This window comes from Protopterus annectens, chromosome 8.part0 (genome assembly GCF_019279795.1).
Source record: "Protopterus annectens isolate FY-2018-M chromosome 8.part0, PAN1.0, whole genome shotgun sequence".
NCBI lineage: Eukaryota > Metazoa > Chordata > Ceratodontiformes > Protopteridae > Protopterus > Protopterus annectens.
This window is the reverse complement of record NC_056741.1, coordinates 56,869,556-56,888,729: the sequence shown is the minus strand read 5'-3', so window position 1 is coordinate 56,888,729 and position 19,174 is coordinate 56,869,556. Positions and strand designations below refer to the sequence as shown.

Below are 19,174 nucleotides of genomic sequence, written 5' to 3'. Positions count from 1 at the left end.
TCATGTACTACATGGAACACAATGCTCTTTGTATTGAGTATACTCATGTACTGCATGGGACACAGGATGCTCTGTGTACTAAGTACACTCATGTAATGCATGGGACACAGGATGCTCTGTGCACTGAGTACACTCATGTAATGTATGGGACACAAGATACTGTGTGTACTAAGTACACTCATGTAATGTATGAGACACAGCATGCTCTTTGTACTAAGTACACTCATGTAATGTATGGGACAAAGGATCATCAGTGTACCGATTTTACTCATGTAATGCATGGGACACAAGATGCTCTGTGCACTGAGTACACTCATGTACTGCATGGGACACAGGATGCTCTGTGTACTAAGTACACTCATGTAATGCATGGGACACAGGATGCTCTGTGTACTAAGTACACTCATGTAATGTATGGGACACAGGATGCTCTGTGCACTGAGTACACTCATGTAATGTATGGGACACAGGATACTGTGTGTACTAAGTACACTCATGTAATGCATGAGAGACAGCATGCTCTGTGTACTAAGTATACTCATGTAATGTATAGGACAAAGGATCATCAGTGTACCAATTTTACTCATGTAATGCATGGGACACAAGATGCTTTGTGTATTGAGAACACTCATGTAATGTATGGGACACAGGATGCTCTGTGTACTGAGCACAAACATGTAATGTATGGGACACAGGATGCTCTGTGTACTGAGCACAAACATGTAACGTATGGGACACAGGATGCTCTGTCTATTGAATACACTCATGTAATGTATGGGACACAGTATGCTGTCTGTGTACTAACTACACTTGTACTACATGGCATATGGGCTGTTCTCTGTACTGAGCACACCTATGTACTGCATGGGACAACATACATTGTGAGTATTGAGTACACTCATGTAATGCATAGGACCCAGGATAATCTGTGTACTGAGTACACTCATGCAATGCATGGGACACAGGATAATCTGTTTACTGAGTACACTTATGTAATGCATGGGACACAGGATGCTGTGTGTACTAAGTACACTCATGTACTGCATGAGACACAGAATGCTCTGTCTATTGAATACACTCGTGTAATGTATGGGACACATGATGCTCTTTGTACTAAGTACACTCATGTAATGTATGGGACACAGGATGTGGTGTGTACTAAATACACTTATGTACTGCATGGGACACAAGATGCTCTGTGTACTGAGTACACTCATGTAATATATGGGACACAGGATGCTCTGCATACTAAGTACACTCATGTAATGTATGGGACACAGGATGCTCTGTGTGTGCTACTTACACTTGCACTACATGGTACATGAGCTGTTCTCTGTACTGAGCACACCTATGTACTGCATGGGACAACAGACACTGCGAGTATTGAGTACACTCATGTAATGCATAGGACACAGGATAATCTGTGTACCGATTTTACTCATGTAATGCATGGGACACAAGATGTTCTGTGTACTGAGCACACTCATGTACCTCATGGGACACAGTAGGCTCTGTGTACTAAGTACACTCATGTAACGCATGGGACACAGGATGCTCTGTGTACTGAGCACACTCATGTACCTCATCGGACACAATATGCTCTGTGCACTGAATACACTCATGTACTACATGGCACATAGGCTGTTCTGTGTACTGAGTATTCCTATGTACTGCACGGGACAAAGGATGCTGTGAGTATTGAGTACACTCATGTAATGCATAAGGACACAGGATGTTCTGTGTATGAAGTACACTCATGTAATGCATGGCACACATTATGCTTTGTTTACTGACTACACTCATGCACTGGATGGGAGACAGGTTACACTGTGTGCTGAGTATATTCGTGTAATGCATGGGACACAGGATGCTCTGTCTATTGAATACTCTCATGTATTGCATGGGACACGGGATGCTCTGTGTACTGAATGCTCTCATATCCTGCATTTACATTGGGTGCTCTGTGTACTAAGTACACTCTTGCACTGTTTGGCATATGCCCATGTTCATAGATGGCCCATCCATGTCATAGAGATAATATTTGTAGTCCTACATTTAGTTGGCACAAAGCCTCTCTGGGGCTATGGTTAAATTGTGACTCTAATGGTCCTGATAGTTCATGTCTCATATGTTGAAGGTGTATCAGTTTGGCATTACCTAAAAAAATACTCTTGGTGATGGACAGGGTTTAACCAATATTCAAAAGCCTTGAGAGGAAGAGTGCAGACCATCTCTGGCAAACCAGCATTCTCTGCCAACCATATCCTGCCAGGCTGTCAAATTTTGTAACACCTTCAAATGGCACCAAAAACTACGCCAATTATTAAACTTAGTCATCTTCTATCCATGGTCTGGTATCATCCCTGGAGACGGTAGAATGCTGCTCACTATTATGTTCATACCAGCCTGGGACACAAAATCTGAGAGCTCCATAATGTCTCTCTTCATATAGTCCATGTATGTCTCAGGTCATTTACACCCACATGGATTATCATGGTGTCATAATGGTACTTGTGGTTCAATGAACTGAGGGTGTGCATGACCTGGCAGATCCTGGTCCCTGACAAGTGACCATGACTGTCTCCTTACTGGTGAGTGGGACATCTGTGTATCTCACAATGGAGTTTCCTGTGACCAAAATGTTGTGTTGTCTAGTTGTTTGCCTTATGGCATAAAAGTTGAGACACCATGAGATGTGGCTGTATGTATCATGGACTGTTGTTGTTTTGGTAGAATGGTTTTTTGAGGTTGGTGAGGACACTTATTATAAGTGCAACATCTAGGAGTCCTTTGGAGTTTAGGATGATTACATCTAAGAGCCTCAGCATACGCTGGTCTATATGTCTGGTCCATTCTATGTGTGCTGGGTATGCTGTATGTGTCTGTGTGTTATTGACAACCTGTTTGGTATTATAAGTGTTTGCATGGGAGAGCCATGCATCCAATGACATTGCATAAATATGTTTCTTACATATCATATCAGTTTGTTAAGAATTAAATGGTTGTCAGTAAAACATGAGAGAATTTCTACATTGCCTCAGGATTCCCATATCCACCACTCTTGCTGCAGAGATACTAGGAAAGTATGTATCCATAGTTAGAGGCCCTTATTAGGCATTCTACAAGGAGGTAGTACAAGAGGGGTTTACAGCCAGCTAGTTTGGGTGCTGTGGGATTATAAACTACAATCAGGACTATCTAAGATTACATTCATGGTGTAGTACTCATCAATGCATAAACGAATTGCTCTTTGTATGGCTAAGTTCAGAGGAAATGCCAGAGATATTTTATAGGGAAAATGTAAATTCTACGGACCTGCATCAAAACAGTGCTCTCTTAACTGCCACTGCGTGATGCCAAGCCTAACACAAAAGTGACACCTGTATACCAGTAAAAAGGCGAAACAGCCCTCTGGCAAACCAGAGTAAACACACACTAAGGTTTCCTCTGTTATTTCAGCACATAATGAGACCAGGGTAGTTTCTGCCACTAGAGTGCAGACCTAACCCTTCTAACTTTAAATCACTAAAAAAAGCCTGGAAGTGTAGCGAATAATCAAACAGTAATCCAAGCTAAACGTACAGGAAAAAATAAACTTAAAATAGGCAAGAATGCAAAATTCAACTTTTTTAAACGCAGCGGCAAAAACAACAGAACTATAAAATTATTTAAAGTGCATTTTGCTCCTTCTCTCACCAGAACCAAAAGAGTAGCACTAGTCCAAAGCTCCTTCCTAGGAACTGGTATTAACCCAGATGTTGATGGGTTCAGTACACATGCTATAGTCTTCTCCTGGTGGATACTCTAGGTAGAACCTACAGCAGTTGGTTGCAGCAGAAAGCCAAGCAACACAAAGGTCCTATAGAGATTCTCACCCAAACTGCAATAAGACCACTCAGTGAAGACCCATACACACTGACGTATAACATAACAGCAGGGACCAATATGCCCTATCAGAGACCAGGAAGAACCAATTTCCATACACACTGTCCTATCAGAAACCAGCAGGAACCAATGTCCCATACACACTGCCCTAACAGATAACAGCAGGAACCAATGTGCCTTATCAGAGACCAGCAGGAACCAATGCCCCATACACACTGCTTAATCAGAAACCAGCAGGAGCCAGTGTCCCTCTGCTCCTTCTCTCACCAGGAGCAGAGCAATTGCAGTAATCCAGGGATTATTCCTAAGAAGCAATGTTCATGTTTTTCACTGATTGATAATCACTAGAAATCCTGGGAAATAATGTTCCTCTGCATACTTTCTCACCTGAAGCAAAACAGAAGCACTGATCACAAACTGATTACTGAGAAGCAGGTCCTCTGCTCACCAGTAACTGGTAGTCTAGTCCCAGATGTTACAGATTTTAAAAGTAAGATGGAAAAAGGATTAAAACTCTGAAATTCACAGTGTTCAACAGGTAAATGGGATGTTATGAAACAGAAGATACCTCAAGCTTTAAAAGTCTGATGGGAGGGCCCTCCCAGTTGATCTCTAAGTGCCCAGTTGAGTAAGCAAATGAGATGAGATTTGGAGAAGTCTCTAAAGTCTTATTGAATGGGTGAGCAGCTCAAAAGCCAAAAAGGTTAAAACACAACTGGGATGCTGTTGGTGGGTAAAAACAAATGCAATCGGACAACAGCAGCAAAAGGTACACAGCTAAATTCTTGCAAATAAATAAGAATGATTTTTCTTAGCTCTTCCGACTAATTAGCTAGACTGAATTCCTTTTCAATCAGTGAATGGAAAGGAGTTCTTTTCTAACTGACTCTAGTCAGGAACTTTTAAAACACGAAGCAGGAAAAAATGTTTTAGGTAAATCAGTTTTTCAAATAAAAATGTAATATAACTGCAAAAAAAAAAAAAACTCTCCAAACCTTAAATGAATAAATCAGATACTCTGTGTACTGAGCACACTCATGTACCTCACGGGACACAGTATGCTCTGTGCACTGAGTACTCTCATGTAATGCATAGGACACAGGATGCTCTGTCTATTGAATACACTCATGTAATTTATGGAACACAGGATGCTCTGAGTACTAAGTACACTCATGTAATTTATGGAACACAGGATGCTCTGAGTACTAATTACACTTGTACTACATGGTACATGTGCTGTTCTCTGTACTGAGCACACCTATGTACTTCATGGGACAAGAGACACTGTGAGTATTGAATACACTCATGTAATGCATGGGACACAAGATGCTCTGTGTACTGAGCACACTCACGTACCTCATAGGACACAGTATGCTCTGTGTACTGAGCACACTCATGTACCTCATGGGACATAGTATGATCTATGCATTGAGTACATTCATGTAATGCATAGGACACAGGATAATCTGTGTACTGAGTACCCTCATGTAATGCAAGGGACACAACATTATCTGTATACCTAGTACACTCATGTAATGTATGGAACATAGGATGCTCTGCGTATTAAGTACACTCATTTACTGCATGGGATACAGGATGCTGTGTGTACTAAGTACACTCATGTAATGTATGGGACACAGGACTGTGTACTAATTACACTTGCACTAAATGGTACATGGGCTGTTCCCTGTACTGAGCACAACTGTGTACTGCATGGGAAAACAGACACTGTGAGTATTGAGTACACTCATGTAATGCATAGGACACAGGATAATCTGTGTACCGATTTTACTTATGTAATGCATGGGACACTGGATGTTCTGTGTACTGAGCACACTCGTACCTCATGGGACACAGTATGCTCTGTGTACTAAGTAGACTCGTAATGTATGGGACACAGCATGCTCTCTGTGTACTAAATACACTTGTACTACATGGCACATGGGCTGTTCTCTGTACTGAGCACACCTATGTACTGCTTGGGACAACAGACACTGTGAGTATTGAATACAGTCATGTAATGCATAGGACACAGGATAATCTGTGTACTGAGTACACTCATGTAATGCAAGGGACACAACATTATCTGAATACAGAGTACACTCATGTAAAGTATGGAACACAGGATGCTCTGTGTATTAAGTACACTCATTTGCTGCATGGGATACAGGATGCTGTGTGTACTAAGTACACTCATGTAATGTATGGGACACAGGAGGCTCTCTGTATACTAATTACACTTGTACTACATGGCACATGGGCTGTTCTCTCTACTGAGCACACCTATGTACTGCATGGGACAACAGACACTGTGAGAATTCAGTACACTCATGCAATGTATAAGACACAGGATGATCTGTGTACTGATTTTACTCATGTAGTGCATGGGCCACAAGATGCTCTGTGTACTAAGTATACTCATGTAATGTATTGGACACAGGATGCTCTGTCTATTGAATACATTCATGTAATGTATGGAAAACAGGATGCTCTGTGTAGTAAGTACACTAATGTAATGTATAGGACACAGGATGCTCTCTGTTTACTAATTACAAATGTACTCCATGGCACATGGGCTATTCTCTGAACTAAGCATGCCTATGTACTGCATGGGACAACAGACACTGTGAGTATTGAGTGCACTCATGTAATGCATAGGACACAGGATAATCTGTGTACCGATTTTACTCATGTAATGCATGGGACACAAGATGCTCTGTGTATTAAGTACACTCATGTACCTCATGGGACACAGTATGCTCTGTGTACTGAGCACACTCATGTACCTCATGGGACACAATATGCTCTGTGCATGGAGTACACTCATGTAATGCATAGGACACAGGACAATCTGTGTATCAATTTTACTCATGTAATGCAAGGGACACAAGATGCTCTGTGTGTTGAGTACACTCATTTACTTTATGGGACACAGGATGCTGTCTGAAATGAGCGCTCTCATGTAATGCATAGGACACAGGATCATCTGTGTACTGATTTTACTCATGTAATGTATGGGATACAAGATGCTCTGTGTTCTGGGCACACTCATGTACCTCATGGGGCACATTATGCTCTGTGCATTGAGTACACTCGTAATGCATATTACACAGGATAATCTGTGTACCTATTTAACTCATGTAATGCATAGGACACAGGATAATCTGTGTACTGATTTTACTCATGTAATGTATGGGATACAAGATGCTCTATGTATTGAGTACACTCGTGTACTTTATGGGACACAGAATGCTCTGTGTACTGAGCACACTCATGTACTTCATGGGACACAGTATGCTCTGTGTACTGAGCACACTCATGTACCTCATGGGACACAGTATATTCTGTGTACTAAGTACACTCATGTAATGCATAGGACACAGGATGCTCTGTCTATTGAATACACTCGTAATGTATGGCACACAGGATGCTCTAAGTACACTCATGTAATGTATGGGAAACAGGATGCTCTCTGTGTTCTAATTACACTTGTACTACATGACACATGGGCTGTTCTCTGTACTGAGCACACCTATGTACTGCATGGACAACAGACACTGTGAGTATTGAGTACACTCATGTAATGCATAGGACACAGGATAATCTGTGTACTGATTTTACTCATGTAATGCATGGGACACAAGATGCTCTGTGTACTAAATACACTCATGTACTTCAAGATACACAGGATGCTCTGTGTACTGAGCACACTTGTACCTCATGGGACACAGTATGCTCGCTGTGCACTGAGTACACTCATGCAATGATTGGGACACAGGATAATCTGTGTGCCGATTTGACTTGTAATTCATGGGACACAAGATGCTCTGTGTACTGAGCACACTCATATACGTTATGGGACACAGTATGCTCTGTGTACTGAGCACACTCATGTACCTCATGGGACACAGTATGCTCTGTGCATTGAGTACACGCATGTAATGCATGGGACACAGGATAATCTGTGTATCAATTTTACTCATGTAATTCATGGGACACAAGATGCTCTGTGTACTGAGCACACTCATGTACCTCATGGGACACAGTATGCCTTGTGCACTGAGTACAGTCATGTAATGTATAGGACACAGTATAATCTGTGTACCGAATTTACTCATGTAATGCATGGGACAAAAGATGCTCTGTATATTGAGTACACTCATGTAATGCAGAGGACACAGGGTGCTCTGCCTATTGAATAAACTCATGTAATGTATGGAACACAAGATGCTCTGTCTATTAATACACGCTTGTAATGTATGAAACACAGGATGCTCTGAGTACTATGTACACTCGTAATGTATGGGACGCAGGATGCTCTCTGTGTACTAATTGCACTTGTACTACATAGCACATGGGCTGTTCTCTGTACTGAGCACATGAATGTACTGCATGGGGCAACAGACACTGTGAGTATTGAGTACCCTCATGTAAAGCATAGGACACAGGATAATCTGTGTACCGATTTTACTATTGTAATGCATGGGACACAAGATGCTCTGTGTACTAAGTACACTCATGTAATGTAAGGGACACCGGATGCTCTGCCTATTGAATGCACTCGTGTACTTTATGGGACACAGGATGCTCTGTGTACTAAGTACACTCATATAATGCACGGGACACAAGATCCTCTGTGTACTAAGTGCATTCATGTAATTTATGGGACACAGGATGCTCTTTCTATTGAATACACTCATAAAATGTATGAAAAACAGGATGCTATGTGTACTAAGTACACTCCTGTAATGTATGGGACACAGGATGCTCTCTGTGTACTAATTATAATTGTACTACATGGCACATGGGCTGTTCTCTGTACTGAGCACACTTATGTACTTCATGGGACAACAGACGCTGTGAGTATTGAATTCACATATGCAATGCATAGGAAACAGAATAATCTGTGTACCGATTTTACTCATGTAATGCATGGGACACAAGATACTCTGTGTACTACGTACACTCATGTAATGTAGGTACATGAGTGTGCTCAGTACACAGAGTATACTATGTCCCATAATGTACATGAATGTATTCAACAGACAGAGCATCCTGTGTCCCATACATTACATGAGTGCACATGGTACACAGAGCATCTTGTGTCCCATGCATTACATGAGTGTACTTAGTTCACAGAGCATCTTGTGTACCATGGATTACATGAGTAAAATTGGTACACAGATTATTCTGTGTCCTATGCTATACATGAGTGTACTATTGAATACACTCATGTACTGCATGGGACATGGGATACCCTTATTCTGTGTACACTCGTAATGCGTGGCACACAGGATGCTCTGTCTATTGAATACACTCATGTAATGCATGGGACACAGGATGCTCTGCCTACTGAATGCTCTCATATCCTGCATTTACATAGTGTGCTCTGTGTACTAAGTACCCTCCTGCACTTTTGGTATATGCCCATGTTCATAGATGGCCCATCCTTGTCATAGAGATAATATTTGTAGTCCTACATTTAGTTGGCACAAAGCCTATCTGGGGCTATAGTTAAATAGTGACTCTAATGTTCCTGATAGTTCATGTCTCATATGTTGAAGGTGTATCAGTTTGGCAGTACCTAAAAAAATGCTTTTTGTGATGTACAGGGTTTAACCAATATTCAAAAGCCTAGAGAGGACAAGTAGAGACCATCTCTGGCAAAACGGCATTCTCTGACAACCATATCCTGCCAGGCTGTCTAATTTTGTAACACCTTCAAATGGCACCAAAAACTAAGCCAGTTATTAAAGTCAGTCATCTTCTGTCCATGTTCTGGCATCATCCCTGGAGATGGTAGAATGCTGCTCACTACTATGTTCATACCAGCCTGGGACACAAAATCTGAGAGCTCCATAATGTCTCTCTTCATATAGTCCATGTACATCTCAGGTCATTTACACCCACATGGATTATCATGGTGTCATAATGGTACTTGTGGTTACCTGAGGGTGTGCATGACCTGGCAGATCCTGGTCCCTGACAAGTGACCATGACTGTCTCCTTACTGGTGAGTGGGACATCTGTGTGTCTCACAATGGAGTCTCCTATGACCAAAATATTGTGTTGTGTGGTTGTTTGCCTTATTGCATAGAAGTTGAGACACCATGAGATGTGGCTGTATGTATCACAGATTGTTGTTTTGGTAGAGCGGTTTTTCGAGGTTGGTGAGGACACTTATTATAAGTGCAAAATCTAGGAATCCTTTTGGAGTTTAGGACGATTACATCTAAGAGCCTCAGCATACGCTGGTCTATATGTCTGGTCCATACTATGTGTGGTGGGTGTACTGTATGTGTCTGTGTGTTATTGACAACTTGATTCATATTATAAGTGTTTGTATGGGAGAGCCTTGTTTCCAATGACATTGCATAAATACATTTCTTACATATCGTATCAGTTTGTTTAAGAATTAAATGGTTGTCAGTGAAACATGAGAGAAATTCTACATTGCCTCAGGATTCCCATATCTACCACTCTTGCTGCAGAGATACTAGGAAAGTACATATCCATGGTTACAGGTCCTTATTACGTGTTCTACAAGGAGGTAGTACAAGAGGGGTTTACAGCCAGCTAGCTTGGGTGCTGTGGGATTATAAACTACAACCAGGACTATCTAAGATTACATTCATGGTGTAGTACTCATCAATGCATAAACTAATTGCTCTTTGTGCAACTAAGTACGGAGGAAATGCCAGAGATAGTTTTATAGGGAAAATGCAAATTCTAAGGACCTGTATCAAAACAGGGCTCTCCTAACTGTCACTGCGTGATGCCAAGCCTCACACAAAAGTGACACCTGTATACCAGTAAAAAGGCAAAACAGCCCTCTGGCAAACCAGAGTAAACACACACTAAGGTTTCCTCAGTTATTTCAGCACAGAATGAGACCAGAGTAGTCTCTACCACTAGCTTGCAGACCTAACCCTTCTAACTTTAAATCACTAAAAAAGCCTGGAAGTGTAATGAATAATCAGACAGTAATCCAAGCTAAAAGTGCAGGAAATAATAAACTTAAAATAGGCAAGAATGCAAAATTCAACTTTTTAAATACAGTGGCAAAAATAACAGAACTCTAAAATTATTTAAAGTGCATTTTGCTCCTTCTCTCACCAGAACCAAAAGAGTAGCACTAGTCCGAAGCTGCTTCCCAGGAAGTGGTATTAACCCAGATGTTGATGGGTTCAGTACAGTTGATATAGTCTTCTCCTGGTGGATACTCTGGGTAGAACCTACAGCAGTTGGTTGCAGCAGAAAGCCAAGCTGCACAAAGGTCCTGCAGAGATTCTCACCAAAGCTGCAATCAGACCACTCAGTGAAGTCCCATACATACTGACCTATCACATAACAGCAGGAACCAATGTGCCCTATCATAGACTAGCAGGAACCAATTATCATACACACTGTCCTATCAGAGACCAGCAGGAACCAATGTCCCATACACACTGCCCTATCAGATAACAGCAGGAACCAATGTGCTCTATCAGAGACCAGCAGGAACCAATTCCCCATACACACTGCTGAATCAGAAACCAGCAGGAGCCAGTGTCCCTCTGCTCCTTCTCTCACCAGGAGCAGAGCAATTGCAGTAATCCTGGGATTATTCCTAAGAAGCAATGTTCATGTTTTTCACTGATTGATAATCACTAGAAATCCTGGGAAATAATGTTCCTCTGCATACTTTCTCACCTGAAGCAAAACAGAAGCACTGATCGCAAACTGATTACTGAGAAGCAGTTCCTAGGCTCACCAGTAACTGGTAGTCTAGTCCCAGATGTTACATATTTTAAAAGTAAGATGGAAAAAGGATTAATACTCTGAAATTCGAGTGTTTAATAGGTAAATGGGATGTTATGAAACAGAAGATAACTCAAGCTTTAACAGTCGGGCCCTCCCAGTTGATCTCTAAGTGCCTAGTTCAATAAGCAAATGAGATGAGATTTGGAGAAGTCTCTAAAGTCTTATTGAACGGATGAACAGCTTAAAAGCCAAAAAGGTTAAAAGCACAACTGGGATGGTGTTGGTAGGTAAAAACAAATGCAATCAGACAACAGCAGCAAAAGGCACACAGCTAAATTCTTGCACCTCAAAAAAAAAAAATCATCTGCTTTTACTGTACTTGTGTTTCTTCCTACTTTATTTTGCTTTTGCGTCATCTTAAAAGTACTCAATTGTATTAATTACTGCTTGGTGTAACTCATTCTAAGCCTTTTAGTTTAAGCACTTGGGCTTCAGACCAGTTGTTTTGCAGAACAGGTAGCTTACATCATTCTAAGTTGGGAACTGCTGGTTGAGGGCTCAGTGTCTGTTATTCTAAAAGTGTATTAATTCTGGTTTAACACTTGGGCTTTCAGGCCAGTTATTTTACATTAAGAGGGTTCGTGGTCTGCACTCTTGTGGGAGGAGAGGCTGGACTCTGCCTTTCTGAGCTGGGAATTTCTGGTTAAAGGCTTATAGTGCATGCATATCTGAACTGCTTCTTACTGAAATTGGTGCACCTTGTTTGCTGTAGCATAGACTAGATCCAGGCCTGCTGAATCTAGCTGTGTTTGTATGCTTTTTGTTTGTTTGCTTGTTATTGCCCTGGAATGCTAATTCCACCTAAAACGTGGCTTCTCAGCACTTCTGTGGATCCCTAGTGATATCAGCATTGCTTACTGTACTTATTTCCTTGTTTCACTTGAAAGAAAGTTACTGTTTGTCGTTTTGCATATAAGTTACCTGTAACACATTGCACTTAAGTTACCTGGCACTTGCTCACTAAAGCAATTATATGTCAGCACTAAAAATTAAAAGCACTACACCCTCACTCCCCATTGGCCCTTGTTTTCAATTATAAAGGAATTCACAATATTATTCTAGCATGTCCAAAGGTCAGTTGTCAATCTCCTCTCCAGTCCAGCTGGTGAATCTGGGAATCTTGAGGCAATGTTACAACTGCCTCGTGTACACAGACAACCCTCTCCTCCTCCCAACAAATTCCAACACATGTGAGAGATGCAACCATATAGCCAAACTGGAGGCTAAGCTCTCTCAACTCAGTACTGGCATAACCAGTCAGGAGGAGAAGGAAACCACACTCACTACAATTCCAGTCTCACATAGACCTACCACAACAGCAAACCAAACACATAATCACACAAAAACATACTCGGAGGCTCTAAATAAAGATCTTCCTAAGCAGCAGAGACCTCCAAAGCAGACACCCAAGCAACCGCTACCCCAAAACAAAACACGTGCAACACATATCTCACAAAGCCAGTGTGCCGAACAGTCACAGCCCTTAAAGCTAAACAACACACCTGATACACTTGTAATAGGTGACTCTATCGTCAGGCACACTGACGTCCCGCTCACCAGGCTGAACAAGGAGAAGGTCACGGTGAGCAGCCTGTCGGGTGCTAGGATCCGCCACATAACACAAGCACTCAGGTCACTCCAAGTCAAGTACAAATATGACTCAGTCATTGTCCATGCTGGTGTGAATGACCTGAGACTTACCTCCCTGGACTACATGAAAAGAGACCTAGAAGAGCTCTCTGAGCATGTAGCCCAGGCCGGTATGACCCAGACCTTGAGTAGCATCTTACCCTCACCCAGAATGATGCCACAATATGAAGACAAGATGATCAATTTCAACAATTGGCTTAAGTACTGGTGTCATTCAAAGGGGATCCAATGCCTGTCAGCCTGGGATGATAATATCGACAAGCCACGATGCTTCGCTAGGGATGGCTTACACCTGTCACCCCTGGGCTTTCGGATATTGGCAAAGGCTCTTGCTACCCTCATAGTGCCTTTTGTAGGCAAGGCTCAAAAGACAAACCCACCTCCATAGGTATCACAAGGTATAAGAAACTAAGAGTAATGCTACTCAACGCCAGAAGTCTAAACCTCAAGATGCACACACTCAAAACTCTCCTTAGCATGGAGAACATCGATATCTGTGCAGTAACAGAAACCTGGTTCAGGGCTCCCGAGAGCACCCCAGCACTACCAGGTTATACCTCATACTATGCTTTTCAGCCCCAAAACTTGGACCGAACCACAAAAGGAGGGGGAGTATCGATATTCATCAAAGATACCCACACCTCCAGGTTGGTGGCAAAGCACGAAGCATCAGAGACTATCCATGTGCAACTAACAGTGGGTAAAACTGCCTTCCAGTTTATAGCCTGCTATAGACCAACCTGCCAAACCCAGGAACCCCACTCGGCCTTCCTGAGAACACTGGCAAATATGAAGGTCTCTCCAAACACCATTATATTGGGCGACTACAACTACCCAAACATAGACTGGGAGCATTACTCTAGCTCCAACACCCTAGCCCAAAGGTTCCTAAAATTCATAAACTCAAATGCTATGGAACAACTTGTTACCACTCCCACAAGAGGGGAAAACATACTGGACCTGATCATCACCAACATGAGGACTCTATGCTCCAGACCAGAAGTGTATCCCTCACTGGCAAGATCAGACCATAAACTGATCTCACTGAATATTCACATCCCGGCCCCACCCCCTGCCCAGAAAACCACAGTGAAAAACTTCTCTAAAGCAAATTTCACACTCCTCAAAACCATGGTGGAATCCTTCAAAGCCCCTGGGCCTGTGGAAAATACGGCCCAGACCGCAGAATCCTTTATAAATGCATTCTATGAACACCTTCAGGAATGCATGGATCATGCAATCCCAAATAAAACCAAGACCCAATCCTCCAAAGGCAGACATCCTGTCTGGTGGACCCCAGCCATAAACAAACTATACAATAGAAGGAGGAAGCTACTACATGATAGAGCAAAATCCCAAAAAGGGAAGGCATCTCTGATCAGTATTAGCAAAAAACTAAGGGCACTCATAAAATCGTCTAAGGCCAGCTTCGAGAGAAAAATTGCACAGGACAGTAAGGATAATCACAAGGCTTTCTTTAGTTATGTTTGGAACCTGGGTGGGAATTCCCAGATATGCTCAGAATTAGTCCAAAATGACAAAAAATACACCGAACCCACAGACATTGCCAGCATCCTGGCTGACAGGTTCAGTGCAACCCCCCCTCCCCCCCACCAAAAGGGCAAATATCTATCCCAGCAGAGTGCTGCCCCCCTGACATCTCAGATGCTCAGGTAATAGCCGCCCTCTCCAAAGCCAAAAACACAGCATCAATGGGACCAGACGGTGTCCCGGGCTGCATCCTCCATGAACTCCAAGAAGAGCAAAACCCAAACATAAAACTACTGTTCATTCTCAGCCTTACTACAGGATATGTACCCAAAGAGTGGTGTACAGCAACAGTGGTCCCTCTCCACAAAGGTGGTACCTCAACAGACCCTGGAAACTATCGCCCCATAAGCCTGACTTGCTTGGTCTGCAAAGCTATGGAAAGGATCATCATGGACCTCATAAATAAAGATATTGGGGACCTACAGACACTGGATCCTACCCAGTTCGGCTTTGCTAAGGGCAGATCCTGCCTCTTAAACCTGGTCGACTTCTTTGAAACAGTCACCAAGGCCATTGACGAAGGGAAGGTGGTCCACACAGCCTACCTGGACCTCGCAAAAGCCTTCGATACAATACCCCACTCAGGCATTATAGATAAGCTCACCAGCTTAAATATAAACCCCTATGTCACTAGATGGGTTGCAAACTGGCTCAAGGACAGAACCCACATGGTTAGAATTGCTGGAGCCATGTCAGACTCCAAACCAGTTACAAGTGGCATCCCACAAGGCTCAGTCCTGGGACCTGTCTTGTTCGGTATATATTTCCCGGAGGTACAGGCCAACACAGAAGGACTGTGGCTGACCAAGTTCGCAGATGACTGCAAACTGGGTGCCATAATCGACTCTCCAGCCGACACAAGCATCCTCCAAAAGGGCCTCATAGAAACAGACAACTGGTGCCAGAGTCATGGCCTCGAGCTAAATGCCAAAAAGTGTATAGTCATCCCCTTTGGCAAAAACAAAGTGCTCACAAATTACCACATAGGTGGTAATCCATTAAATACAGAAGAAGTAATTTGGGACCTGGGGACCCAAGTTGATAGCAATCTCTCATTTGACAACCATGTGGCCGAAGTGGTTAGAAAAACATTTTATATAATCCACCTAATCATGAAGGGATTCACATCTAGATTAGGGGAGGTCATCGTGCCTCTTTACTCATCCCTCATCAGGCCCATAATCGAGTACAATGCCCCTTTGGGGATGTACCTTACCAGACACCTGCAGCAACTGGAAAGACCCCAAAAGTACCTCACCAAGAGGATCAAAGGGCTCAAACAGATGCCATATGCTGCCCGGTTAAAGGAACTCCAGCTCTACTCAGTGGCATACCGCCTGCTCAGAGGCGACCTGTGCCTGATGTATAAAGCCATGTCCAACCCGGAATTAAGGGACATGCTGCACCACAAAAAATCCAAATCCCATCGAGCTACATGCTCGAGAGACTTGAACCTCAGCACTGAAATAAATAGGACATGCTGGAGGGACAGATTCATAACCCAGAGGCTCCCTTCACTCTGGATTAAAATCCCAGTCCAGGTTAGGCAGAGTCCCTCATTGACTCTCTTCAAGAGGAATCTTGATGAGTGGATGGGAGATCGTAGGTTTACCCCGGGTATCACTTCTGTGTCACTGTTAGACAGAGGCACAGTATACTAACCTCGAAAAAGGGCATAGCAAAATTAATTTAAAATGGGTGGCGAAAGCCAAACATACTCTAGCTAGGCTTATAAATGCCCTAGGGCAGATAGCCTAGTATGAACCTATGAACCTATAAATAAGAATGTTTTTTCTTAGCTATTCCCACTAATTAGCTAGACTGAATTCCTTTTCATCCAGTGAATGGAGAAGGAGTTCTTTTTTAACTGACTATAGTCAAGAACTTTTAAAACTCAAAGCAGGAAAAAAAAAAGTTTTAGGTAAATCAGTATTTAAAATAAAACTGTAATATAACTGCAAAAAAAAGTCTCCAAACCTTAAATGAATAAATCAGATACAAAATCAAATGCAGTCAGATAATGGCAGAAGTCACATAGGACTTCAACTAAATAACAATCCAAGACTTCCAATTTCTCTTGTAGGCCCTCCAGCAGCTTTAAAGAGGTTAGTCACTGGACGGTTGACATGGCAAGACAAAAGATGAACAAACTTCTTCCTAAAAACTGAAAATTAAGACCCAGATTTGGGGCATAAAGGCATGAAGTTCTAACTAAAACCAAGATGACCCCAGATCAACTAGTGTTTGGGCACTGGAGGATGCTGGGAGGCAGGGTGGAAATGAGTGCCTGTGCCAGTTCACGCATTCCAGGAGGGAGGAAAGGGTTTCTGCTGTGATGAAGGGACATCCGTAGAAATGCAGACATGCCATAATCATGGGGAGGACTGCCATTAAACTACACAGTTTAATGGGTAGCAAACACAAGGACTTTTTTTTTAATTAAGCAGTGTGCACACAATTTATGAAAATATATACTTTGGAGTAACTTTCAAATAATAAACGTTTCTGTGTGAAAACAAATTATGTGGTGATTTTATCAAGAAAATGTGAATTAGATAGTCAGATGTTGTCCACAGCAGAACATGTAGCATGTAGCTAAACAATTTTGCAGCTTTTACATACTCAAGGGAAAAAATAAAGTATTACATCTGAAAGCATATCAGATGTTCTACACAATTCCTACCGAATGTCAGATCTGCAGTGGAAGACACTTTGTTAATTAATGTATCATTGCATCATATGAAGACCTAAGAATGCACACACACACACACACACACACACACACACACACACACACACACACACACACACACACACACACACACACATACACACACACACACGCATACGCATGCACACACAAACACACGCATACACATACATATATAGACATGCACACACATATGTACAAGGGCAGACATGTACACATACACAGACACAAACACAAATACACACACCTACTTTATTATTAAACATTTAAGATGTGCTTAAACTCCTGCCAGTCATGACTCATACAAATATCACTTATACTCTTGTAGGCATGCTGTTTCACATACTGTTATGTGGTAAATAGTGCACGTCAGACACACACATATACACATCGCCCAAACTGTCTGATCAAACCATTAAAAAAACACTCCTTTTACAGTGTGACAGGAGTGAAACCTGATGTTTATCCTCTGTGGCAGGTAGAGGTTCCCAAAAATATACTGATCTTCTTTTTAGAGGGAGGGTGGGAAGGTTAGTATTTACCTATAGGGACAGTTACAATGTAAGGTGCAGTGTTGTTTTTTTACACCTAAACATGAAAACATGCACATCTACTTATTATAGTGATCATAAGAAACTCAGAAAAGCTGTAACTTGATGATTTACTGCTATTTCTTCCATTAAATGTTCTACCTCTGTCTGTTCATACTTTAACAGGAAAGACTAGAAGCAGATGAACTCATTGAGAAGTCGAAGACCTCACAGGAGAGCTCAGAAATGGGTGATGTGAAAGAAGATGCTGCAAGTAAGAAGACAGCAGGCCAAGGTAGAAGATGGAGCGGGAATGCTAAGAATAAGATCCCCAAGGCTGTATCCGTTGACACCCCCAAGGAGAAGGATGAACTCTAACCATAAGGAAGTCACTGGATGACTTTCTGAACTTAGTATTATTTTTTGTGCATCTGTCATGCTGACATCAAACACAGACAAATAATATTCTTGAATTTGCAGGGCAGAAGACAAACTTTGATGATGAGTCGGTCGTATGTTCTTGATATGAGATATGGGTATCTTATAGGAGAGGAAAGTGAGTTCCCAATGAGGTACAGCAAATGGATATAAGCTAACACATGCAGTGATACATCTACACATGCAAGCACACATCCACACTGTATACACAGATACATTCGTAACGTCACTGACAGTGGCATTTCCTAACACATGCAGTGATACATCTACACATGCAAGCACACATCCACACTGTATACACAGATACATTCGTAACGTCACTGACAGTGGCATTTCCTAACACATGCAGTGATACATCTACACATGCAAGCACACATCCACACTGTATACACAGATACATTAACGTCACTGACAGTGGCATTTCCTAACACGTGCAGTGATACATCTACACATGCAAGCACACATCCACACTGTATACACAGATACATTCGTAACGTCACTGACAGTGGCATTTCCTAACACATGCAGTGATACATCTACACATGCAAGCACACATCCACACTGTATACACAGATACATTCGTAACGTCACTGACAGTGGCATTTCC

General features: G+C 42.2%; 1 protein-coding gene across 1 annotated transcript in view; it reads left to right on the top strand.

The window, feature by feature from the left end:
• P3H3 (prolyl 3-hydroxylase 3) overlaps positions 1 to 18,768 on the top strand; it is a 383,658-nt gene extending 364,890 nt beyond the window's left edge. The window contains exon 15 of the mRNA XM_044079609.1: positions 18,316 to 18,768. Within this exon, the coding sequence (XP_043935544.1) occupies positions 18,316 to 18,507 (192 nt within the window). The 3' untranslated portion in view covers positions 18,508 to 18,768. The remainder of the gene's footprint in view (positions 1 to 18,315) is intronic.
• Positions 18,769 to 19,174: the final 406 nt, after the last annotated feature.